Genomic DNA, 26,285 nt, shown 5'->3' on the forward strand with positions numbered 1-26,285 from the left:
ACCAATCCAAATACAAAAGTTTAAGCTGATAGGAAGAGATGTATATTCCAACATCCCCAACTTTCTATCCATGCGATGCTAAGCATGCGTGATTGATGATAACAATAACAATTAAGATCGAGGCATTGACTTGCTCCGTCCAAAGCTAGGCTCTATAACAAATGCTAAGTATCTAAAAGATGAAAAACTCATCTGATAATTTGGGACGAAGAAAGAATATCCGTATAAGAAGCATAGGAGAGGGGTGTAGTGTACCTGTCTACTCGTGGAAGCCAGAGAGAGCGAGAGAGAGAAAAAGAGAGACCAAGTAGTCGTAGTGCGCCCGTGTTGCGTGAAGGAACAAGGGCGAGGGAGGGCTGTGCGTCCTTGTTGCGCGAAGAAGAAGATGGCTGCGGTGATTGCCAGCACTCAAAACTGTCGCGTTCGTGTGCCAGCACTGATCGTGTTCACTGCCGTGCTGCTGGTGACGGCGGCGGCGGCAACCGTGGAGCCGGCATCAGCCACGGGCTGGTCCAGTGTCACTGACAGCCGCAGCGGCGGTTACTCGGCGTTCAGCCTGCAGGGCGCAAGAAAGCTACTGCTGCAGGACTTGTGCATACCGCAAGGGTATCCCTGCGCCCTTGCTTACTTCGGTCTCGGGTGCTGCAGTGGCGAGACCTGTTATGATGCACAGCAGATCTGCCTCTAGTTGTAGTTTCAGGGAGAGGGTTCTTTTCTTGCCGCTACTGTCAGCGTGCTGTGCTGTGCTAGCTTTGGTTTCAGTATGGTCCGTGTTCAGCGATGAACACCGTGCTTTGTTTCCCTCAGTTAGTTTTTATGTATTGTACGCGTCTTTTTGTTGAGTAATAAAGCAATGCGCATCTTTGTTTCCATCCGATTGAAGTTGGAATACAATTGTCAAAGGGAAAAGGAACTGACGAGCACAAAAAGAAAGGATGAGCTGAACCCTGAACTGCTGAACAGGAGGAGGGTTTTGAGCATGATCTTTTCCCAGTAGTTAATTAAATTGGAAGAATACATTGTCTGTTGTATGTACTGAGATCACTATGCACTGATAGCTAAACTCAAGAATGTTTTTGGCTTCTGAATATACCGATACCGATCCGCAGTTCGTTGATTTACTCGTTGGAAGCTAGTGGCTTGAACATTGCGTGCGTGATTTATTACTGTTCAGAAGCTGATGAATCCATCCATTTTTTTTCTAAAAAAACAGAGAAAACATGCCAAGTAAAGTCTCGCATGGTATCTGCAATGATTTTTTTTCAACAGGAAGTCTTTAGTTATTTTTCGATGGAGTGTCTGGACGTGATCCTTTTGTTTAGACAGTTTCTTGGTGGAAAACAGATCTGACACACAAACTGAAACAGTCCTTTTATGTGTGGCCTGGCCATGCATCCTGAACATTGTTGCTTCTTGTTCATATCAAATTATCAGACGCCTTCTCTCTCCGTCGCCAGGTGTGTTCCCAAATCTTATCTGACCAGCAGCGTTCCCAAATCTTATCTGACCAGCAGCGTGACAGCGAAGAATAAAACACATCAGTTCCAGCTCTGCCACTCGCTCTCCATCTCCATGCATCCATCCCTCCGTAGCAACTTCACCTTCACTCTCTAATCTATCATCACCACTATAACAGCACTGTGTCTGTATATATATTATACAATTCGAGGCTACTGCACACTCTCTACCGCTCGTCTCGTCGGAATTCTCCTCCTCACCCTCAGCCCGGCGTTGGCGGCGCCGGCGCGCGGAACGACGTTGCTAGTGCTAGCATACGAGGGAGGCCCGAAGTGAGGGCGCCGTGGAGAAGTTGGTGCACGACGCCCAGCGGATGACAGACTCCACCGCCACGTCCAGGTGCTCCCGCCCGCCGCCGCCGATCGTGTGGTTCCGCCTGCCGTTGACGCCCCGTGGCGTGGATCCCCTCGCCGTCCTCGGAGTCGAGGAGGCAGCGACCGGCTGTGGCTCAGCTGGCTCGCTGCTGTCCCGCGCGCAGAAGAACGAGAAGCTCGGCATGGAAGCCATGGGCATCGGGAACCCTCCTCCTCCTCCTCCGTCAAGTGGTTCGCAGGGCTCACCGAACGAGAAGCCAGAGCCACCCAAGGCGGAGGAGGCCGAGCAGGGCGGCGGGGCCGGGTCGGTGATGAACGCCGAGAACGACGACCTGCAGACGGCGGCGAACGTGGGCGAGCAGCAGGTCGCCTCGTCCTCGCCCCCACCCCTCCACGCGATGGGGCCACGCGTGTCAAAGCTCACGTCCCTGCTCCGCGACGCCAACGGCGTGGAGAAGGAGCACGAGCCGGCGCCCTCCCGTTGGAGGCCGGTCTCGTGGCACTGCCCGCACGAGTCTTGTGGGTCCGCGTGTTCCTGCATCCACGGATGCTCTGCGTAGGAAGGAAACATTTGCTTAGATCACAAGAACGAAAACTGCCACATGGCCAGCCAGAGCAGACTAGATTCCATGAATCTTGAAGAAGAGGAAGGGGAGTTTTTGAAATCTCAGTTCGGTAACGGCAGATCTACAAGATTGGGGATGCCTTGTTCGATTTGCAACGTAAACAAGCAAATAAAATGGAAAAGTTTGGAGGAAGTAAACAAGGTTAATTGGACATATATTTTTCATGGATTTCTAACTCTACCTATGGCGGGCAGCGTGAACCTATATGCAGGAATTAATCACGAGCCCAGATGAAAAAGATACATGAAGCAAAGGACTGCAAAAATTCAAACTGAAATGAATCCGTGGCTCACTCACCTAGAACCTGCTTGGCCGTGAGCCGCAGCCTAGGGTCGCGCCGCAGCATCCCGGTGACGAGCTCCTTGGCGGAATCAGAAACCCTGTCCCATGGGTCAGAAGGGAACCGCAGCTCCATGGACCTGATGCAGTCGAAGATCTTGGACTTGGTCTTGCCCCAAAACGGCGGGATGCCGCTGAGGAGGATGTAGAGTATGACCCCCGCGCTCCAGACGTCGGCGGCCTCGTTGTACCCGCCGGAGAGCACCTCCGGCGCAATGTAGAACGGGCTGCCTACCATGCCGCTCAAGCTTCGGCCTGACGACAAAAGCAATCACCATGATCATTAGATTAGATCGTCAATCGGGCATTCCCACAACACAAAAAGTAGCTGTACCAGGCTGGGTGTAGGTGGCGAGTCCAAAGTCCGCGAGTTTGATCGGCGACTGGGGCGACCTGCTGACGAGGAGGATGTTCTCGGGCTTGAGGTCGCGGTGCACGATCCCCTTGGCGTGGCAGTGCGCGACGACCTCCATGAGGTGGCGGAAGAGCGCGGCGGCCTCGCGCTCGGGGAAGCAGCCGCGCTCGTGGAGGCGGTGGAAGAGCTCGCCGCCGGCGCAGAGCTCCATGACGAGGTGCACCGAGTCGCGGTCCTCGTACACGGCCTTGAGCCCCACGACGTTGGGGTGGCCCGCCAGGCGCGCCATGACGTCGATCTCCAGCCTGACCCCGCGCACGTCGTCGGGGGACACGAGCCGGCCCTTGGCGATGGACTTGCAGGCCAGCGCCTCGCCGGTGACCAGGTCGGAGCAGGACCGGATCACGCCGAACTGGCCCCACCCCAGCTGCGGGCCCAGCGCGTACCGGTCCTCGAGGCACGACACGTGCGCCGCCTCCAGCAGCGCGCCGCGCAGCCCCGGCGCCTTGTACGAGCTGTACCTGGAGGAGCCGCCGCTGGCCATCGCGCTGGCGAGACCTCTGCCGCCGCACCGCAGACCGCGAACCTCGCGGGCTCAGCTCAGCTCAGCTGCGCCTGCGCCCTCCCTCTCTCCCCTCCTTCCACGGGCATTCCGCGCACGGCTGCCGAATCTGCGGCGACGAAAAGAGAAACAGCAAGGCCGTTAAGCTCTCCAAGCCCCGCCCGAAACCGCGGCTTTGCCCCCGCAAAAGAGACACAGATCCAACACCGCAGCCCCGCGAGCTCGGGACCCGGAGCAAAGCAACACCCGCGGCGGAAATCCAAAATCCCCACACCGCGAGCCCGTACCCGGAGCCGCGCGCACCAGCGGCGTCCCCCCCCCCCCCCCCCCCCCCCCCCCCGGCCGAGCGCGCGGCGCAGATCGAGCCGCGTCTCGCACGGGACGGCCCCCGTAACCGCCGCGCCCGGCTTCGAAGGAGCGGGTGGAGGCTAGGAATTAACAGAGAAACGCACTCACCTGCGTCCGCTCGTCGCCGCCGGCCGCGGGGTCGGTCAGCCTCGACTCCTCCTCCGCCCGCGGCCCAGCTCGCTCGCGGCGCTCGGCCCGCCAGCGCAGAGGGGCAGGAGGGGTGGTGCTGGCTGGTGGTGATGGTGGGGAGGCGCCACCACACCACTCTCTCTGATAAGAGGGGGCAAGTAGCAGGAGCAGAAGCAGCCCTTCCTTCCCCCGCTAATCATGTGGTTAAGCCTTGTTTATCCACTCCTTATTTCGCCATTTTTTTAAATGTCTATTTATTCAATAACCCCGTTGGCCGTTGCTCTGGCATAAGAGCTCGGTTTCCCTTTTTTTTGGGTGAATTTTGCAGGAGTAGGATTGCCAGGGGGAGGGTTGAGTTGAATTGAATTTGTTCCAACAACGTGTGGTTGGTCTGGTCGGGTCTGATTTCGAATTAGGTGGGTGTACTAGTTAGTGGTTGGACTTTGGGTGGATTTTAAAAATCCGTGCCGCGGCCTTTCTTTGCCGTTGCTTCGCTTCTCCGGTTCTCCTCCCAGGCCAAGTACGTCGTGGGTGGGACCTGCCATGGCTGGCGCCGCGGGTGTGGTTCCTTTGCGGAGGAAAAAAAAGGGAGAAAATGTAACCGTGTGATGTGACGTCGGTCGCTTATGCTTCCTACGGCTGGGAGAGAGAGAGCGCGCTCGTGTTTTGTTTCGCGAGCAGCCTATCATCACCACGTCTGGTCCTGATCTAACGGCGGCCGCCGTTTCCTCTTGTTCCGCAAGTGCAGTGCAGGTCCACGCGTCAGCAGCTGAACGGTCGCCCACGGAAAAATATCTCCTCCGTTTTCCCTTTGCTCCTTCGAAATCCATCTCTAGACTACACGACGACACAAGCAAGAACAAGCAGTTCCCAAAAGCGTCCAAGTGTTTACGCGTAGACACGTGTCGTGAGCGGCGGGGGCGGGTCGCTCCCCCTCACAACTACCGGTTCTCGCCCAATTTAGAGCTTGTGACAGGATTGATACGGATTGAGAGAGATTTTTACTTGCTAAGTATTGAAATCCCATCAATCTCCCTCAATCCATATGGATTGAGGCTCGGTGAGGCTTGAGTCGGCTCGCGAGCCAGAACCGAGTCTAGTTTTGCAGCTCGCCAGAACTGAGAGCCGAGCCGGCTCGGTCCAGCTCGCGAGTCAAGTTAACAACCTCAAGTATACTATTATATCATATTATTATTATGTTTTGAACTATTTTGTAAAATTTCTTGGACTTGATATGTGATACGCTTATATTGTAGTCTAGAAATATATTATACGTAATTTTTTTTATCTTAGATATAATAAAAAATATATAAATAATTTATATTCTAAACGCTATTTAGCGCAAGCAATTACCGAGCCGAGCCGAGCCTCTCGGGTGGGCTCGCAATATGACCGAGCCGGCTCGCAGCTGCACCGAGCCACGTCGAGGCGAGCTGAGCTGGGATCGTTTCCAGCCCTACCCCTGTTCCTAATAGTTAGGGCAAACAAACTACCGGTTGACCTGCAGCCGGTGCGGGTGGGATTAGTTGGCGTTGGCTACTTTTTCAGAACGGGACGGTCTTTCTGTCGGCCTTGTTGGAGCTGTTGGCGGTTCACCGTCACGGTACTCCTGCTACATTGTCGTGTTTTCAGGTAAAGTTCAGGACCTACGTACAAGCCTTTGCGAGTGTCCGTACGTAGCAGCCGCACACGACATTCTGCTCCTTTTTCTTTCCTGGGCCGACGGACGGCCCACGATCGTCTGAAGAAGAGCAAATTCCAGCCCATCGAAGGGAGAACGAGCAGGCGGCGCCTTTTAGACTGTTCCCACAAAAAAAATTATGCATGTCCTCAGAAGCAAAAGAGACACTTGCTATTGCCATCGATAAACTCAGCGCTCTGTAGCCTTTCATTCCATGTATGTGGACGTCGTTCTTTCTCGTATCACAAGGAGTGCTTGGTTTTTTTTTGGGGTTCAAGTTTTATTGGTGAGGTAGGGAGAAACTAGTGGCCTTTGGTATATGATAGCTATTGTAGTAGTGGCCAGTGGGGAGAGGGGGCCCATCGAGCACGATCTGTAGTGTAATAAATGCCAGAGCAGACGAGTCAGCTGAAAGGAGCCCAGCACGGCAACACCTGCAGCTGCTATTGCCACTGTCAGCCGGCCAAGTCCCAGTCATAACTCCCAAGTCCCAACCCAATCATGGCGTCGTCCGTCCACCAACTGGAGGAGCACGACGAGGCGGGAGAGGAGCACGATCGCCATGGCATCCAGCTGATCACCTCTCCGCTGCGTAATGCTCCCCTTTCCCAGCTCTCCGTTTCCTCGTTGCGGTGGCAAGTGGACCGCACTACCGCTCCGTTTGCTTTATTCCCGTTCCTTGTCATGCAGTGCAACCGTCGTCGCGGCGCCCGCATGGCTCGGCGGAGGAAAAGGAGGCTGAAGCGGGGGACGACAACGGCTCTCCGATCGAGCAGGTGGCGCTGACGGTGCCGGCGTGGGACGACCCGGCGACGCCGGCGCTGACGTTCCGGACGTGGGTGCTGGGCACGGCGTCCTGCGCCGCGCTCTCCTTCCTCAACGCCTTCTTCGGGTACCGCAAGGAGCCGCTCACCGTCACCGCCGTGTCGGCGCAGGTCGCCGTGCTCCCCGTCGGCCGCCTCATGGCCGCGGCGCTGCCGGAGCGCGCCTTCTTCCGCGGCCGCCCGTGCGAGTTCACCCTCAACCCGGGGCCCTTCAGCGTGAAGGAGCATGTCCTCATCACCATCTTCGCCAACGCCGGCGCCGGCACCGTGTTCGCCAAGAATCTTGTGACCTCTGTCCGCGTCTTCTACGGCCAGCACATGTCCTTCCTCATCGCCCTCCTCCTCATCCTCACCAGCCAGGTACGGGACGAGAGGAGTTTGTTAGTTCTCCTCCAAACAAGCGGGAGCTTGCATGAACTGGCCGGTTGGGTACCCTCATCAGGTGATGGGGTTCGGTTGGGCGGGAGTTTTCCGGCGGTATCTGGTGGAGCCGGCGGCGATGTGGTGGCCCTCCAACCTCGTGCAGGTCTCCCTCTTCAGGTACCACAAATCTGCATCTGCACAAGTAACGCGCAGTTATTTTGTCATTTTACATTGTCTGCAATCATCTAAAAGCTAGACTCCTCAACCAGTAATCATTATGGTAGTACCTAAAGACTAAATCTTAAATAAACAAGTACAAAGTAAAACGGAGGTGTGGGGGCATTAGTGGGCCATTTTTTAGCAAAAGATTCTCAAAGCATCAAACGCTATAATTTAATGTCCAGTATCCTGCATGGATATGTTTTCTGGTATCATATCATTGTGCTGAATCATTTCAACACAATGGACAAACATTATGGTTTGTCCTCCACTGTTTGTCAGTACACACACACTGACACTAATATTAATACTGAAAAAAAGAGTAGAGGCAGTACGAGCTGATGTATGCGTTGTAAACAACTCCAGCACTAAAATATAACAAAGTGAACAGAAAGTGCTTACCGATTCAAAGCTTCAACGTCACAAACCACTTCATCGTCAGGTGCAGTCTTTGCAAGCAAGCAACAACGGACGGTTAAAAATTACAAGCTGCAAAAAAGATCAGTAAGTACTGCTAGTTGATCCACAATTCCACATATACCCAAGCAAAAGAAAAGTAGGAAAATGCGGAACCTCTTGCCACTTCCATGGTTCTTTATTAAGATCCAAACAAGGGCAAAAGGACATACACAGTTGTGGACTGCTATAAGTACACAGGGATAAAGTAGTGAGTTCCTGAACCAGCAAACATGCCCATCAAAACAGCAACCATATCTTATGTATATTTAAGACAACTGATGTACAGCCTCAGAATATTTGGTAAATTTTCAAGACAAAAATAACATATTCCTGAGAAATTGAAACAACATATTTCTGATGCATTATGCTCACCAGGGCACTTCATGAGAAGGAGCGAAGGAGAAAAGGTAGCATGACACGCAACCAGTTCTTCACGGTGGCATTCATCTGCAGTTTCGCCTACTACATCTTCCCGGGCTACCTGTTCCAGATGCTCACCTCCCTCTCCTGGATCTGCTGGGTGTTTCCCAGCTCTGTGATTGCCCAGCAGCTCGGCTCAGGCCTCCATGGCCTTGGCATCGGTGCAGTTGGACTCGACTGGTCGTCCATCTCCTCCTACCTCGGAAGCCCCCTTGCTAGCCCCTGGTTTGCCACCGCCAACATCGCGGCTGCCTTCTTCATTGTCGTGTACATAATCACACCGATCAACTACTGGTTCAATGTTTACAAGGCACGCAACTTCCCCATCTACTCAGATGGCCTCTACACGGTGGCTGGGCAGAAGTACAACATCTCTAGCATCATGGACTCCCATTTCTACTTCGATACAGACGCCTATGAGAAGAGTGGGCCACTGTACATCAGCACGTTCTTCGCTTCCAGCTACGGTCTTAGTTTTGCATGCCTTACCGCGACGGTTTCCCACGTTCTCCTTTTCCATGGAAGGTATTTTCTTTTTTTGCTGTCAATTGCCCATCTTGGTCCACTCTGCTGAAGTACACATGAAGCTAAAATTGCAGGCTTTTTTTTCTCACAGTGAAATATGGCAGCTAAGCAAATCAGCTTTCGAGGATAAGAAGATGGACATACATACCAAGCTTATGAGGAGATACAGGCAGGTCCCCGAGTGGTGGTTCATCTGCATCCTTGTGGCTAGTGTTTCAGCCACCATGCTTACCTGCGAGTACTACATTGAGCAACTGCAGCTTCCTTGGTGGGGAGTACTGCTTGCATGTGCCCTTGCCATTTTCTACACCCTTCCTATTGGAATTCTCAAAGCAACAACCAACCAGGTATGGACTCCAAACAAACATGAATGCAGGTGCAAAACTACATAGTATATAGCAGCAACATACAGCCCAGGAGCAGGAACACAGCTAACAACACAAGTGTAACAGGCTCCAGGCTTGAATGTCATCACAGAGTACATCATGGGGTACCTATATCCCGGACGACCCATGGCGAACATGTGCTTCAAAGTATACGGCTACGTTGGCCCACATCAAGCACTAGAGTTTTTGCAAGATTTTAAGTTGGGCCACTACATGAAGATACCCCCAAGGGCCATGTTCACGGCTCAGGTCAGTTCAACTAGCCACACCAACTATAAGTATTACACTAACAAAAGAATGATAACTACATGCTCCAGTTACATCTATAATGTTGTCCATATTGGAAAATAACAGGTTGTGGGCACTTTGATTGCGGGCTCCGTATACCTTGGAACAATATGGTGGCTCCTGGACACAATACCTGATGTGTGCAACACAGAGCTTCTCCCAGCAGGCAGCCCTTGGACATGCCCTTACGATCATGTGTTCTACGATGCATCCGTATTATGGGGCCTTATCGGCCCACGCAGAATATTTGGTGATTTAGGCACTTACTCCGCTGTGAACTGGTTCTTCCTGGGCGGTGCCATTGCTCCCCTCCTTGTCTGGTGTACACACAAGGCATTCCCAGCTCAGAAATGGATCCGGCATGTCAATGCGCCTGTACTGATTGGCGCAACCACCTTCATGCCACCTGCCACTGCAGCCAACTATACCACGTGGATACTCGTTGCGTTTCTGTCAGGTTACGTGGTCTATAAGTACCGGCGTAACTGGTGGGAGCGACACAATTATCTGCTGTCAGGTGCCCTTGACGCCGGTTTGGCGTTCATGGCTGTGTTGCTCTATCTATGCCTGGGACTGGAGAATAAAAGTTTGAACTGGTGGGGCAATGATCTGGACGGATGCCCTCTTGCTTCATGCCCCACTGCAAAGGGTATAACTGTGGATGGATGTCCAGTGCATAACTGAGAGAGGTCACCATTCAGTATTTGAGGGTAGAATTACATTATCTCTAAAGGGACATATGCACAGATCACTGAACCATACAGATAATTGAGAGGTTCCCTTATTGCTGCATCCATGCCTAGGAGTGGAGAACAAAAGTTTTTGCTAGGACAATGGTTTGGATGGATGGCTTCATGCCACGCTGCAAAGCACATTGAACTTCACATAGATGTCTGGTGCATAATTGAGAGTATTCTAATCATTGCCAGTACTGGGGGATAAAACTAGATTATATCTTGATGACACCATCAAAGATCAATGTAGTCTTTGCCAAATTATAAAAGATCTCAACTACATGATGAAGACACAGTCAGAAGTGTGAGTGTATTTCAGATAAGAACTAACCAGATTCAGATTAGAACTAATCAGCAGGAATAGCAGCCATTAATGAATACAAATGGCTGGAGTCTGACAGGAGTAGCATTGCAGCACCTGCTGGTAAAAAACACAATCAGGCTGCTCACTGTTTTTTTTTTTTTTTTGCAAACGTGCCCTGATAGCGTCAGAGCAGTTGTGGGTAACGAGTGTGTCGTACGTACCACTGTAACAGTTGGTAATTGTCGCATGTCAGCTGTCAGCACAGGTCGATCATCTGCTGAACACTAACGCTCCCGAGGCCCTCCACGAGTTCACCTCATGCACAGCACAGATGGCGCAGCCATGCCTGCGTCCCCTAGTTCCGACCAACCGCTGCTCGTGGGGCTACACTGCAGCACCCGGAACAGTCCCCCGCGTTCAGGCATTTCGTCGAGCACGCCGGGGTCACCAATCACGAGCACCGGCTCGCGCGAGGCGCCGAGGGGGGCGACGTCATGGGGTGGCGAAGAAACATGCACGAGGTGCGTCCCCGCTCCCCGGGCGAGTGGGTGATTCGGCAGACGGCGGGCCTGTTGGGCGGCCATGGCCACGCGATGGCGGTCGGGCCAGCACGGAGCACATGAGGATACCGGGAGCAGGGACGAACCGGAATGAACCTGGATACAGACCATCAGCTCAGCTCGGCTTCTCACAGAATTTCTTAGGTACTGTTTGGTTCAAGAAATGTAACGCAAATGGTAATGGTAATGGTTTACGTTCGATTACTGGTGGTAACAAATTTGAATAGGCTGGTATCAATTTTTAGTGTAGTATCTGATTACGGTTGGACTAAAACAAACATGATTTAACGTTATTCGTTACCCATTACGTTACAAATTTGTGAACCAAACGGCACCTTAGTTCTTGTGTATAAGCTGGTTTTTAGTTTGCAAGTAATAAGGGCGTCCATCTACTGTTGATGAAAACCGTAGAGTTTGATGTATTGTAACTGGAGATGTCCATCTACAACTTCTTTGCTTCTACATTATGCGTTGTCGGAGGTTCTCAGCAACCAGAAGAATAAAGAATTACAACTACTAACAATTGAATTTTTCATCCTATCACCTATAAATCTTTCTTTCTCCTTTGTATCTTTTTTTGTTCTTCTAACTGTATAAACGAATTGTTAGACTGTATAAAAAATAGTTTTTTAAGCTGGTGCCCTCAGTTTTGCTGGTGTACTTATTTTTACCCTTAGTCGTGTTTTTTTCTCAGTTTTACTCTTCCAGTGCTATAGAGCAAACTGAGAAAAAAACATGTTCTTTTTCTTCACCTCCCCTCATTCAGCTTTCCTGAGAATGGGATGTTGTGGTGGACACGGACGCAGACACCGTGCTGCCTCCGCCGCCGCCGTCGCTGACGGGCGTCCACGCGGACACGGTGTACATGGCCTGATCCATCCACCAGAGCGTGAGCCCTTCATCGTCGCCCTGCGCCTACATGCTATAGTTGCCCCACGCGAACATCCTCGCGATCAAGCGCCCTGCATCGTCTCCTGGTCGCCGATTCCAGCGTTCTGGAACCCTCCTTCTCGCATGCGTCACCACCACCCGGCGAAGGTCTCGTACCGCTCGAAGCGGTCCGCGGCTTCGAACGCCACCGTGTTGCATATCTCCCGCGCGAACATCTCCTCCGCCTTGGCCCTCGCGGGGCCGGCGTCCGCCAGCCCGGCCGTGCCCATGACGTCGAACGCCGTGGCATAGTAACGCAACGCGAGCGCGAATCGCGCCTCCCATCGCCTCGAGTTGAGGGTGTCCTCGTGCTCGCCCAGCAGGAGGATAGTGGCGCCCGTGCTGCGCGCGAGCCCGAGGAAGTCGACGACAGCGGCGCCGGTCTCATCGTAGAGCAGGTGGTGCGCGGCGAGCACGCAGTTCATGGCCACGTGTGGGGGACAGATATCCTCCGGGTCCACTAGAAGGTTAGAAGACCTTTCGCGGGGCCTTGGGCCAGCTACAGTCGACAACACCGTCCTACCCAAAAGCACCGCGAGAGGTAACCCTAGGTGTGCGGTCGAGCTCTAAACATCGATAGTTGGCGCGCCAGGTAGGGGGTGTGCCGTTGATCCAAGCTAGCTCAATGGCAGTCACATCCCAGTACAAGATCGTTCTTTGCCCTGGATCCGTGTTCTACTTCGGAACCATCTCGTCCATAGTGGATGAGAAAGGAACTCTGCACCGCATAGCAAACCCGCCAGAGAAGAAACTTTCCTCGGAGATCCCCGGGAAAACCGGAGCAGAACAACGGGTGGCGCAGGCTCCCACGCCCCTAGCGAAGATCACCCTTTACAAACCAGAAGCCAGGAGCTTACCTACCCGAAGAACTCCGTTGTCCACCTTGCCCACAAAGGACTGGACGCAGATCACTAGAAAGAAGGAGGCAAACATCTCGAGTAAGGGGACGGGATCTCGCCGAGTCATCTTTCCGGCACCTTTGCCCTCAAAGGAGGACGGAAAGAAACGCGCCATCACAGTAGCTCCTTTCTACCTCGACATCTTTTTCAAGGGAAGATTGGAGTCATCTCCCATCTCCGACGACGAACCGACCATGCAAGGGGAAGAACCTCCCCAGCGTGAAGCGAGACGACAAAGGAACAGACGCTGGAATGTTCGGCGACATCACAAGGCTAGGGAGCAGGACCCGGCACATCCCGTATCCTGGGACGAAGTTTCAGAAGTGGGAAAACTCCCGACGAGTGAGTACATCGAGAAATATGAAATTCTCGCTGCTGTGATCGCCGGCATGCTCAGAATCGAGAGCGGGAGCAAGCCGAGCAAGGCATAAGGTTGTGCCGAGAGAACCCTATCTTCGCTTGGAACCTGAACCCCAACTTCGCTCGCGCAATGAACATGCTGAGCGAAGTTGGAGGGGTGTTGGACCAGATAGTTGATGGCCTCCCACAAACTCCAGACACAGATGGCTACCGGCGGCTGCTTACTCGAGCAGTTAATCACCTTCTGCCCATCGCTCATCCCCCGAGTGACCTACGCCACGCCATCAATAGCCGACGATATGCGCGGAGCTCCATCATCGCTTCACGCGACCGACGGCACGAAAGTGAGCTAAGGCACCGGGAGGAGTATGACCGGGACCACGACATCCCGACTCGAAGTCGCGCCACCCGAGTTGAGTCAGCTGCAGCCTCCACTAGTGGCCCGACCCAGGGATGGTCGAGACGACACATCACCAGCTCCCCTCCCCGGGACCGACCTCACGAACACCGACAAGAAGATACATGTGGAGTCTCCGCGCTTACTCCACGTCTCCGGGCCATCCAGTGGCCTCCCACCTTCAAAGTCTCCAACGTCGACAAGTACGAGCCCAAGCAGGACCCGGGGGTTGGTTGGCCGTCTACAGAAGACGTAATGATAGCGTATTTGCCCATCGTCCTAGGGCAAGACACACTGCAGTGGCTACGACATCTGCCACGACACTGCATCCATGATTGGAGCGACTTCAGTCGGTAGTTCATCGCCAACTTCCAGTCCCTTTCTGACAAGCCAGCGCAGCCATGGGACCTCAAATCCATCAGGCGCTAGGGTGATGAAACACTCTGGTCATACCTCAAGAGGTTTCAAACCATGAGGAACCTGAAAGTCGCCTAGAGGGGGGGGGTGAATAGGGCGAAACTGAAATTTACAAAGTTAATCACAACTACAAGCCGGGTTAGCGTTAGAAATATAATCAAGTCCGCGAGAGAGGTTGCAAAACAAATCGCAAGCAAATAGAGAGTGTGACACGCGGATTTGTTTTACCGAGGTTCAGTTCTTGCAAACCTACTCCCCGTTGAGGTGGTCACAAAGACCGGGTCTCTTTCAACCCTTTCCCTCTCTCAAACGGTCCCTCGGACCAAGTGAGCTTTCTCTTCTCAAATCAACCGGGAACAAAACTTCCCCGCAAGGACCACCACACAATTGGTGTCTCTTGCCTTGGTTACATATGAGTTTTGATCACAAGAAAAGAATGAGAAAGAAAGCAATCCAAGCGCAAGAGCTCAAAAGAACACAACAAATCACTCTCACTTAACACTAAAGCTTTTGTGGAATTGGGAGAGGATTTGATCACTTGGGTGTGTCTTGTATTGAATGTCTAGCTCTTGTAAGTGGTTGGAAGTGTAAAAACTTGGATGTCTTGAATGTGGGGTGGTTGGGGGTATTTATAACCCCAACCACCAAACTAGCCGTTTGGTGGAGGCTGCTGTCGCATGGCACACCGGACAGTCCGGTGCGCCACCGGACACTGTACGGTGCGCCAGCCACGTCACCAGGCCGTTGGGTTCCGACCGTTGGAGCTCTGACTGCTGGGCTCGCCTGGATGTCCGGTGGCACACCGGACATGTACTGTAGAGTGTCCGGTGCGCCACTTCGCGCGTGCCTGACTTCTGCGCGCTCTGGCGCACATTAAATGACTCTGCAGGTGACCGTTGGCGCGAAGTAGCCATTGCTCCGCTGGCTCACCGGACAGTCCGGTGTACACCGGACATGTCCGATGAATTATAGCGGAGCAAATTCCCGAAGCTGGCGGGTTCTAGAGTCGCTCTCCTCTGGGGCACCGGACACTGTCCGGTGTGCACCGGACACTGTCCGGTGTGCACCGGACAGTCCGGTGAATTATAGCGGAGCGCCTCTGGATTTTCCCGAAGGTGAAGAGTTCAGCTTGAAGTCCCCTGGTGCACCGGACACTGTCCGGTGGCACACCGGACAGTCCGGTGCGTCAGACCAGGGCTGCCTTCGGTTAACCCTTGCTCCCTTTGTTGAACCCAATTCTTGGTCCTTTTATTGGCTAAGTGTGAACCTTTGGCACCTGTATAACTTATACACTAGAGCAAACTAGTTAGTCCAATTATTTGTGTTGGGCAATTCAACCACCAAAATCAATTAGGAACTAGGTGTAAGCCTAATTCCCTTTCAATCTCCCCCTTTTTGGTGATTGATGCCAACACAAACCAAAGCAAGTATAGAAGTACATAATTGAACTAGCTTGCATAATGTAAGTGCAAAGGTTGCTTGGAATTGAGCCAATAAAAAAACTTATAAGATATGCATGGATTGTTTCTTCATTTTTAACATTTTGGACCACGCTTGCACCACATGTTTTGTTTTTGCAAATAGTCAAAGGTAAATGAATAGGATTTTGCGAAGCATTTTCAAGATTTGAAATTTTCTCCCCTTGTTTTAAATGCTTTTCCTTTGACTAACAAAACTCCCCCTAGATGAAATCCTCCTCTTAGTGTTCAAGAGGGTTTTAAGATATTGATTTTGAAAATACTACTCTCTCCCCTTTTTGAACACAAGAGGATACCAATTTGAAATTTCCAATTGAAAATCATTTTTAAAACTAGGATGGTGGTGCGGTCCTTTTGCTTTGGGCTAATATTCTCTCCCCCTTTGGCATGAATCGCCAAAAATGGAGTCATTAGAGCCCTTAGAATTACTTTCTCCCCTTTTGGTCATAAATAAAGGAGTGAAGATTATACCAAAGACGGAGTCCTTTTGCTTTGTACTTAGGCTCTCTCCCCCAAAGATGGAGAGTTGCCCGGAGCGACGGCGAAGGATGAGTTACGGAGTGGAAGCCTTTGTCTTCGCCGAAGACTCCAATTCCCTTTCAATACACCTATGACTTGGTTTGAAATAGACTTGAAAATGCATTAGTCATAGCATATGAAAGAGACATGATCAAAGGTATATGAATGAGCTATGTGTGCAAATTAACAAAAGAAGTTCCTAGAATCAAGAATATTTAGCTCATGCCTAAGTTTGTTAAAGGTTTGTTCATCAAGTGGCTTGGTAAAGATATCAGCTAATTGATCTTTAGTGTTAATGTATGAAATCTCGATATCTCCCTTTTGTTGGTGATCCCTTAAAAAGTGATACCGAATGGCTATGTGCTTAGTGCGGCTATGCTCAACGGGATTATCCGCCATGCGGATTGCACTCTCATTATCACATAGAAGAGGAACTTTGGTTAATTTGTAACCATAGTCCCTAAGGGTTTGCCTCATCCAAAGTAGTTGCGCGCAACAATGGCCTGCGGCAATGTACTCGGCTTCGGCGGTAGAAAGAGCTACGGAATTTTGCTTCTTTGAAGCCCAAGACACCAAGGATCTTCCCAAGAACTGGCAAGTCCCCGATGTGCTCTTTCTATTGATTTTACACCCCGCCCAATCGGCATCCGAATAACCAATTAAATCAAATGTGGATCCCCTAGGATACCAAAGCCCAAACTTAGGAGTATAAACTAAATATCTCAAGATTCGTTTTACGGCCGTAAGGTGAGCTTCCTTAGGGTCGGCTTGGAATCTTGCACACATGCATACGGAAAGCATAATATCCGGTCGAGATGCACATAAGTAGAGTAAAGAACCTATCATCGACCGGTATACCTTTTGATCCACGGATTTACCTTCCGTGTCGAGGTCGAGATGCCCATTGGTTCCCATGGGTGTCTTGATGGGCTTGACATCCTTCATCCCAAACTTGCTTAGAATATCTTGAGTATACTTCGTTTGGCTTAGGAAGGTGCCTTCTTGGAGTTGCTTCACTTGAAATCCTAAGAAATACTTCAACTCCCCCATCATAGACATCTCGAACTTTTGTGTCATGATCCTACTAAATTCTTCACATGTAGACTCGTTAGTAGACCCAAATATAATATCATCAACATAAATTTGGCATACAAACAAGTCATTTTCAAGAGTTTTAGTGAAGAGTGTAGGATCAGCTTTTCCGACTTTGAATCCATTAGTGATAAGAAAATCTCTAAGGCATTCATACCATGCTCTTGGGGCTTGCTTGAGCCCATAGAGCGCCTTAGAGAGTTTGTATACATGGTTAGGGTACTCACTATCTTCAAAGCCAGGAGGTTGCTCAACATAGACCTCTTCCTTGATTGGTCCATTGAGCAAGGCACTCTTCACGTCCATTTGGTAAAGCTTGAAGCCATGGTAAGTAGCATAGGCCAATAATATACGAATTGACTCAAGCCTAGCTACGGGTGCATAGGTTTCACCGAAATCCAAACCTTCGACTTGGGAGTATCCTTTGGCCACAAGTCGGGGTTTGTTCCTTGTCACCACACCATGCTCATCTTGCTTGTTGCGGAAGACCCACTTGGTTCCTACAACATTTTGATTAGGACGTGGAACTAAATGCCATACCTCATTCCTAGTGAAGTTGTTGAGCTCCTCTTGCATCGCCACCACCCAATCCGAATCTTGAAGTGCTTCCTCTACCCTGTGTGGTTCAATAGAGGAAACAAAAGAGTAATGCTCACAAAAATGTGCAACACGAGATCTAGTAGTTACCCCCTTATGAATGTCGCCAAGGATGGTGTCGACGGGGTGATCTCGTTGGATTGCTTGGTGGACTCTTGGGTGTGGCGGCCTTGGTTCATCATCCTCCTTGTCTTGATCATTCGCATCTCCCCCATGATCATTGTCGTCATCTTGAGGTGGCTCATTTGCTTGATCTTCTCCTTCATCAACTTGAGCCTCATCCTCATTTTGAGTTGGTGGAGATGCTTGCGTGGAGGATGGTTGATCTTGTGCATTTGGAGGCTCTTCGGATTCCTTAGGACACACATCCCCAATGGACATGTTCCTTAGCGCGATGCATGGAGCCTCTTCATCACCTATCTCATCAAGATCAACTTGCTCTTCTTGAGAGCCGTTAGTCTCATCAAACACAACGTCACAAGAAACTTCAACTTGTCCAGAGGACTTGTTAAAGACTCTATATGCCCTTGTGTTTGAATCATATCCTAGTAAAAAGCCTTCTACAGTCTTAGGAGCAAATTTAGATTTTCTACCTCATTTAACAAGTATAAAGCTTTTGCTACCAAAGACTCTAAAATATGAAATGTTGGGCTTTTTACCGGTTAGGAGTTCATAAGATGTCTTCTTGAGGATTCGGTGTAGATACAACCGGTTGATGGCGTAGCAGGCGGTGTTGATCGCCTCGGCCCAAAACCGATCCGAAGTCTTGTACTCATCAAGCATGGTTCTTGCCATGTCCAATAGAGTTCTATTCTTCCTTTCCACTACACCATTTTGTTGTGGTGTGTAGGGAGAAGAGAACTCATGCTTGATGCCCTCCTCCTCAAGGAAGCCTTCAATTTGAGAGTTCTTGAACTCCGTCCCGTTGTCGCTTCTTATTTTCTTGATCCTTAAGCCAAACTCGTTTTGAGCTCGTCTCAAGAATCCCTTTAAGGTTTCTTGGGTATGAGATTTTTCCTGCAAAAAGAATACCCAAGTGAAGCGAGAATAATCATCCACAATAACAAGACAGTACTTACTCCCGCCGATGCTTATGTAAGCTATCGGGCCGAATAGATCTATGTGTAGGAGCTCTAGTGGCCTGTCAGTCGTCATGATGTTTTTGTGTGGATGGTGGGCACCAACTTGCTTTCTTGCTTGACATGCGCTACAAACCCTGTCTTTCTCAAAATGAACATTTGTTAATCCTAAAATGTGCTCTCCCTTTAGAAGCTTATGAAGATTTTTCCTCCCAACATGGGCTAGTCGGCGGTGCCAGAGCCAACCCATGTTAGTCTTAGCAATTAAGCAAGTGTCAAGTTCAGCTCTATCAAAATCTACTAAGTATAGCTGACCCTCTAACACTCCCTTAAATGCTACTGAATCATCACTTCTTCTAAAGACAGTGACACCTACATCAGTAAAAAGACAGTTGTAGCCCATTTGACACAATTGAGATACAGAAAGCAAATTGTAATCTAATGAATCTACAAGAAAAATATTGGAAATAGAATGGTCAGGAGATATAGCAATTTTACCCAAACCTTTGACCAAGCCTTGATTTCCATCCCCGAATGTGATAGCTCGTTGGGGATCTTGGTTTTTCTCATAGGAGGAGAACATCTTCTTCTCCCCTGTCATGTGGTTTGTGCACCCGCTGTCGATTATCCAACTTGAGCCCCCGGATGCATAAACCTACAAAACATGTTTAGTTCTTGACTTTAGGTACCCAAATGGTTTTGGGTCCTTTGGCATTAGATACAAGAACTTTGGGTACCCAAACACAAGTCTTTGACCCCTTGTGCTTACCCCCAACATATTTGGCAACTACCTTGCCGGATTTGTTAGTTAAAACATAAGATGCATCAAAAGTTTTAAATGAAATGTCATGATCATTTGATGCATTAGGAGTTTTCTTCTTAGGCAACTTAGCATGGGTTGGTTGCCTAGAACTAGATGTCTCACCCTTATACATAAATGCATGGTTAGGGCCAGAGTGAGACTTCCTAGAATGAATTCTCCTAATTTTGCTCTCAGGATAACCGGCAGGGTACAAAATGTAACCCTCGTTATCCTGAGGCATGGGAGCCTTGCCCTTAACAAAGTTGGACAATTTCTTAGGAGGGGCATTAAGTTTGACATTGTCTCCCTTTTGGAAGCCAATGCCATCCTTGATGCTAGGGCGTCTCCCACTATAAAGCATACTACGAGCAAATTTAAAATTTTCATTTTCAAGTTCATGCTCGGCAATTTTAGCATCTAACTTTGCTATATGATCATTTTGTTGTTTAATTAAAGCCATGTGATCATGAATAGCATTAATATCAACATCTCTACATCTAGTACAAATAGAAGTGTGCTCAATGGTAGATGTAGATGGTTTGCAAGATTTTAATTCTACAACCTTAGCATGCAATATGTCATTTTTACTTCTAAGGTTGGAAATGGTAGCATTGTAAACATCAAGATCCTTAGCCTTAGCAAGCAATTTTTCATTTTCATCTCTAAGGCTAGCAAGAGAAATGTTCAATTCTTCAACCTTAGCAAGCAAATCATCATTATCATTTCTAAGATTGGGAATTGAAACATTACAAGCAATAGAATCAACCTTAGCTAACAAATTAGCATTTTCATTTCTAAGGTTGTCTATGGTCTCATGGCAAGTGCTTAGCTCACTAGATAATTTTTCACATTTTTCAACTTCTAGAGCATAAGCATTTTTAACTTTAACATGCTTTTTGTTTTCCTTGATTAGGAAGTCTTCTTGGGAATCCAAGAGATCATCCTTCTCATGAATGGCACTAATTAATTCATTTAATTTCTCTTTTTGTTGCATGTTTAAGTTGGCAAAAAGAGTACACAAATTATCTTCCTCATCACTAGCATTATCATCGCTAGAAGACTCATATCTAGTGGAGGATTTGGATTTAACCTTTTTCTTTTTGCCGTCCTTTGCCATGAGGCACTTGTGGCCGACGTTGGGGAAGAGAAGTCCCTTGGTGACGGCGATGTTGGCGGCGTCCTCGTCGTCAGATGAGTCGCTGGAGCTTTCGTCGGAGTCCCACTCACGACAAATATGGGCATCACCGCCCTTCTTCTTGTAGTACCTCTTCTTCTCCTTTCTTCTCCCCTTCTTGTCGTCGCCCCTGTCACTATCACTAGATATAGGACATTTTGCAATAAAATGACCGGGCTTACCACATTTGTAGCACACTTTCTTGGAGCGGGGTTTGTAGTCTTTCCCCCTCCTTTGCTTGAGAATTTGGTGGAAGCTCTTGATGACGAGCGCCATTTCCTCGTTGTCGAGCTTTGAGGTGTCGATTGGTTGTCTACTCGGTGTAGACTCCTCCTTCTTCTCCTCCGTTGCCTTGAATGCGACCGGTTGTGCTTCGGACGTGAAGGGACCGTCAAGCTCGTTGATCTTCCGTGAGCCCTTGATCATAAACTCAAAGCTCACAAAATTCCCGATTACTTCCTCTGGAGTCATTAGTGTATATCTAGGATTACCACAAATTAATTGTACTTGAGTAGGGTTAAGGAAAATGAGTGATCTTAGAATAACCTTAACCACCTCGTGGTCATCCCATTTCTTGCTCCCGAGGTTGCGCACTTGGTTCACCAAGGTTTTGAGCCGGTTGTACATATCTTGTGGCTCCTCCCCTTGGCGAAGACGGAAGCGACCGAACTCCCCCTCGATCGTTTCCCGCTTGGTGATCTTGGTGAGTTCATCACCCTCGTGCGCGGTCATGAGCACGTCCCAAACTTCCTTGGCGCTTTTTAATCCTTGCACCTTGTTGTACTCCTCCCTACTTAGAGAGGCGAGGAGTATGGTTGTGGCTTGGGAGTTGAAGTGCTCGATTTGGGCCACCTCGTCCTCATCATAATCCTCATCCCCGACGGATGGTACCTGTGCTCCAAACTCAACAACATTCCATATACTTTTGTGGAGTGAGGTTAGATGAAATTTCATTAAATCACTCCACCTAGCATAATCTTCACCGTCAAAGGTTGGCGGTTTGCCTAATGGAACAGAAAGCAATGGAGTATGTCTAGAGGTGCGAGGGTAGTGTAAGGGAATCTTACTAAACTTCTTGCGCTCATGGCGCTTAGAAGTTACGGAGGGCGCGTCGGAGCCGGAGGTAGATGGCGATGAGGTGTCGGTCTCGTAGTAGACCGCCTTCCTCATCTTCTTTTTCTTGTCCCCACTCCGATGCGACTTGTGGGAAGAGGCTTTCTTCTCCTTCCCCTTTCCCTTTTTGCGGGACTCTTCCGATGAAGCTTTCCCGTGGCTTGTAGCGGGCTTGTCGCCGGTTTCCATCTCCTTCTTGGCGTGTTCTCCCGACATCACTTCGAGCGGTTAGGCTCTAATGAAGTACCGGGCTTTGATACCAATTGAAAGTCGCCTAGAGGGGGGGTGAATAGGGCGAAACTGAAATTTACAAAGTTAATCACAACTACAAGCAAGGTTAGCGTTAGAAATATAATCAAGTCCGCGAGAGAGGTTGCAAAACAAATCGCAAGCAAATAGAGAGTGTGACACGCGGATTTGTTTTACCGAGGTTTGGTTCTTGCAAACCTACTCCCCGTTGAGGTGGTCACAAAGACCGGGTCTCTTTCAACCCTTTCCCTCTCTCAAACGGTCCCTCGGACCGAGTGAGCTTTCTCTTCTCAAATCAACCGGGAACAAAACTTCCCCGCAAGGACCACCACACAATTGGTGTCTCTTGCCTTGGTTACAATTGAGTTTTGATCACAAGAAAAGAATGAGAAAGAAAGCAATCCAAGCGCAAGAGCTCAAAAGAACACAACAAATCACTCTCACTTAACACTAAAGCTTTTGTGGAATTGGGAGAGGATTTGATCACTTGGGTGTGTCTTGTATTGAATGCCTAGCTCTTGTAAGTGGTTGGAAGTGTAGAAACTTGGATGTCTTGAATGTGGGGTGGTTGGGGGTATTTATAACCCCAACCACCAAACTAGCCGTTTGGTGGAGGCTGCTGTCGCATGGCACACCGAACAGTCCGGTGCGCCACCGGACACTGTCCGGTGCGCCAGCCACGTCACCAGGCCGTTGGGTTCCGACCGTTGGAGCTCTGACTGCTGGGCCCGCCTGGATGTCCGGTGGCACACCGGACATGTACTGTAGAGTGTCCGGTGCGCCACTTCGCGCGTGCCTGACTTCTGCGCGCTCTGGCGCGCATTAAATGACTCTGCAGGTGACCGTTGGCGCGAAGTAGCCGTTGCTCCGCTGGCTCACCGGACAGTTCGGTGTACACCGGACACGTCCGATGAATTATAGCGGAGCAAATTCCCGAAGCTGGCGAGTTCCAGAGTCGCTCTCCTCTGGGGCACCGGACAGTCCGGTGAATTATAGCGGAGCGCCTCTGGATTTTCCCGAAGGTGAAGAGTTCAGCTTGAAGTCCCCTGGTGCACCGGACACTGTCCGGTGGCACACCGGACAGTCCAGTGCGTCAGACCAGGGCTGCCTTCGGTTAACCCTTGCTCCCTTTGTTGAACCCAATTCTTGGTCCTTTTATTAGCTAAGTGTGAACCTTTGGCACCTGTATAACTTATACACTAGAGCAAACTAGTTAGTCCAATTATTTGTGTTGGGCAATTCAACCACCAAAATCAATTAGGAACTAGGTGTAAGCCTAATTCCCTTTCAGAACCGCATCCCCGAAGTCACCGAGGCAGTGGTGATTGAAAATTTCTACTGGGGATCTAATGACTCGGCTTTCGTTCGAGCCATACTACAGAAAGCGCCCGCCACCTTCGAATAACTGTTTCGAGAGGCAGACCTCTACATCACCACCGACGAGCGGGCCCAGGACCTCATCGGAGGAACGAAACCTGCACCACTCGTGCCACGGCGCGATACGAACCAGCAAACTGACAGGCGCTGGGAGAAGAGGCCTCGTGAGGAGGTACAAGCCGCCAGACCACCCGTCGCTCGAGCCCGTGGTGCACCCCGTGGAGGCGTACGGACACTGGATGAAATCCACGACACACAGTGCCCGTACCACATGGACATGCGCCACACCTTGCGGAACTACATGGATTTCAAGCACTCCGTCGGGCACGACCGACCGTTCCAGCCTCTACCACCTCCCCCATCGCGAGGAGGGCCTGGCGAGCCCAGGCAGCCTTAGCAGCAAGAAGGGGAGGGGGCGGAGCATTCCCACGCGTTGACAGGGAGGTCAATGTCATCTTCGGAGGACATGGAACACAGGAGAACAAGAGGCAGCAAAAGTTCAACGACCGACAGGTCCTGCGCGATAACCACCAGTGCCCCGGCTCCTTATCGGTGGTCAGAGCACGCAATAACCTTCAGCCGAGCGGATCAATGGCTCAATTTTGACCACCCCGGCAAGTACCCGCTCCTCGTTGATCCAGTGATTCGAGAAAGCCAGGTGAAGAAAGTACTAGTGGACGGGGGAAGTAGCATTAACGTTACCTTCCCCTGGACGCTCCTAGCCTTGGGGGTCGCACTCAAAGACCTCATCGAGTCAGATACTTCCTTCTTCGAAATCGTGCCTGATAGTCGCCTAGAGGGGGGGGGTGAATAGGGCGAAACTGAAATTTACAAATATAAACACAACTACAAGCCGGGTTAGCGTTAGAAATGTAAACGAGTCCGCGAGAGAGGGCGCAAAACAAATCGCAAGCAAATGAAGAGTGTGACACGCGGATTTGTTTTACCGAGGTTCGGTTCTCGCAAACCTACTCCCCATTGAGGAGGCCACAAAGGCCGGGTCTCTTTCAACCCTTCCCTCTCTCAAACGGTCCCTCGGACCGAGTGAGCTTCTCTTCTCAAATCAAAGCCGGGAATAAAACTTCCCCGCAAGGGCCACCACACAATTGGTGCCTCTTGCCTTGATTACAATTGAGTGTTGATCACAAGAGCAAGTGAGAAAGAAAAGAAGCAATCCAAGCGCAAGAGCTCAAAAGAACACGACAAATCTCTCTCGCTAATCACTAAAGCCTTTTGTGGAATTGGAGAGGATTTGATCTCTTCGGTGTGTCTAGAATTGAATGCCTAGCTCTTGTAAGTGGTTGCGAAGTGGAAAACTTGGATGCAATGAATGTGGGGGTGGTTGGGGTATTTATAGCCCCACCCACCAAAAGTGGCTGTTGGGAGGCTGTCTGTTCGATGGCGCACCGGACAGTCCGGTGCACACCGGACATGTCCGGTGCCCCCGCCACGTCATCACTGCCGTTGGATTCTGACCGTTGGAGCTCCTGACTTGTGGGCCCGCCTGGATGTCCGGTGCACACCGGACATCTCCTGTTCATTGTCCGGTGCGCCAGTATGGGCACGCCTGCCTTCTGCGCGCGCAGAGCGCGCATTAAATGCGTCGCAGGTAGCCGTTGGCGCCGAAATAGCCGTTGCTCCGCTGGTACACCGGACAGTCCGGTGCACACCAGACATGTCCGGTGAATTATAGCGGAGCGGCTGCTGCGCGTTCCCGAGGCTGGCGAGTTCCAGAGGCCGCGCTTCCTTGGAGCACCGGACACTGTCCGGTGTACACCGGACAGTCCGGTGAATTATAGCGTGCCGACCTGAGAAATTCCCGAAGGTAGCGAGTTCGAGTTGGAGTCCTCTGGTGCACCGGACACAGTCCGGTGGTGCACCGGACACTGTCCGGTGGCACACCGGACAGTCCGGTGCGCCAGACCAGAGGTGCCTTCGGTTGACTCTTTGCTCCTTTGTTGAATCCAAAACTTGATCTTTTTATTGGCTGAGTGTGAACCTTTTACACCTATATAATCTATACACTTGAGCAAACTAGTTAGTCCAATTATTTGTGTTGGGCAATTCAACCACCAAAATTAATTAGGGACTAGGTGTAAGCCTAATTCCCTTTCAATCTCCCCCTTTTTGGTGATTGATGCCAACACAAACCAAAGCAAATATAGAAGTGCATAACTGAACTAGTTTGCATAATGTAAGTGTAAAGGTTGCTTGGAATTGAGCCAATCTAAATACTTACAAGATATGCATGGATCGTTTCTTTCTTATTTAACATTTTGGACCATGCTTGCACCACATGTTTTGTTTTTGCAAACTCTTTTGTAAATCTTTTTCAAAGTTCTTTTGCAAATAGTCAAAGGCAAATGAATAAGATTTTGAGAAGCATTTTCAAGATTTGTAATTTTCTCCCCCTGTTTCAAATGCTTTTCCTTTGACTTAAACAAAACTCCCCCTAAATGAGATCCTCCTCTTAGTGTTCAAGAGGGTTTTGATATATCCTTTTTGAAATACTACTTTCTCCCCCTTTTGAACACAATAGGATACTAATTGATAATATTCTTGGAAACACGAAGTTTTTGAAATTGGTGGTGGTGCAGTCCTTTTGCTTTGGGCTCATACTTTCTCCCCCTTTGGCATGAATCGCCAAAAACGGAATCATTAGAGCCCTCGAAGTGCTATCTTCCCTTTTGGTCATAAATAAATGAGTTAAGATTATACCAAAGACGAAGTCCTTTTGCTTTCTCCCCCAAAGATGGAGAGTCTCTTGGAGCGACGGCGAAGGATGAGTTACGGAGTGGAAGCCTTTGTCTTCGCCGAAGACTCCAATTCCCTTTCAATACACCTATGA

At 50.1% G+C, this 26,285-nt stretch overlaps 2 protein-coding genes and 1 pseudogene across 3 annotated transcripts; 2 read left to right on the top strand and 1 right to left on the bottom strand.

The window, feature by feature from the left end:
• Window positions 1–1,347: 1,347 nt before the first annotated feature.
• Window positions 1,348–4,325, bottom strand: LOC542521 (calcium dependent protein kinase14). 2 transcript variants are annotated; one of them, NM_001301763.1, is made up of 4 exons: window positions 4,171–4,325; window positions 3,132–3,823; window positions 2,756–3,052; window positions 1,393–2,384 (listed from the first exon to the last, which is right to left on the bottom strand). In NM_001301763.1, the coding sequence occupies exons 2-4, from the start codon at window positions 3,694–3,696 to the stop codon at window positions 1,768–1,770; spliced, it is 1,479 nt and encodes a 492-aa protein (NP_001288692.1). In that variant the 5' UTR covers window positions 3,697–3,823; window positions 4,171–4,325; the 3' UTR covers window positions 1,393–1,767. The 2 variants fall into 2 exon arrangements, with proteins under 2 accessions (XP_035815739.1, NP_001288692.1); XM_035959846.1 differs by lacking the exon at window positions 4,171–4,325 and having other exon boundaries at window positions 1,348–2,384; window positions 3,132–4,119.
• Window positions 4,326–6,287: 1,962 nt separating this feature from the next.
• Window positions 6,288–11,014, top strand: LOC100383021 (Oligopeptide transporter 7). The gene is made up of 7 exons (NM_001361344.1): window positions 6,288–6,464; window positions 6,563–7,056; window positions 7,139–7,236; window positions 8,113–8,682; window positions 8,774–9,029; window positions 9,135–9,317; window positions 9,423–11,014. The coding sequence occupies exons 1-7, from the start codon at window positions 6,374–6,376 to the stop codon at window positions 10,038–10,040; spliced, it is 2,310 nt and encodes a 769-aa protein (NP_001348273.1). The 5' UTR covers window positions 6,288–6,373; the 3' UTR covers window positions 10,041–11,014.
• LOC109940433 (LOC103652157-like pseudogene) lies at window positions 11,682–12,352 on the top strand (annotated as a pseudogene).

Source organism: Zea mays, chromosome 6 (assembly GCF_902167145.1).
Source record: "Zea mays cultivar B73 chromosome 6, Zm-B73-REFERENCE-NAM-5.0, whole genome shotgun sequence".
Classification (NCBI taxonomy): Eukaryota; Viridiplantae; Streptophyta; class Magnoliopsida; order Poales; family Poaceae; genus Zea; species Zea mays.

Excerpts from the sequence above, each read along its gene's own strand:
- LOC542521 (XM_035959846.1), bottom strand. The coding sequence starts at position 3,696 with ATGGCCAGCGGCGGCTCCTCCAGGTACAGCTCGTACAAGGCGCCGGGG. Across the intron at positions 3,053-3,131 it reads CGCCACCTACACCCAGCCTG|GCCGAAGCTTGAGCGGCATG; the intron begins GTACAGCTACTT and ends TTTTGTCGTCAG. Across the intron at positions 2,385-2,755 it reads CACGGCCAAGCAGGTTCTAG|AGCATCCGTGGATGCAGGAA; the intron begins GTGAGTGAGCCA and ends CTTCCTACGCAG.
- LOC100383021 (NM_001361344.1), top strand. The coding sequence starts at position 6,374 with ATGGCGTCGTCCGTCCACCAACTGGAGGAGCACGACGAGGCGGGAGAG. Across the intron at positions 7,057-7,138 it reads TCCTCATCCTCACCAGCCAG|GTGATGGGGTTCGGTTGGGC; the intron begins GTACGGGACGAG and ends TACCCTCATCAG. Across the intron at positions 9,030-9,134 it reads TCAAAGCAACAACCAACCAG|GCTCCAGGCTTGAATGTCAT; the intron begins GTATGGACTCCA and ends CAAGTGTAACAG.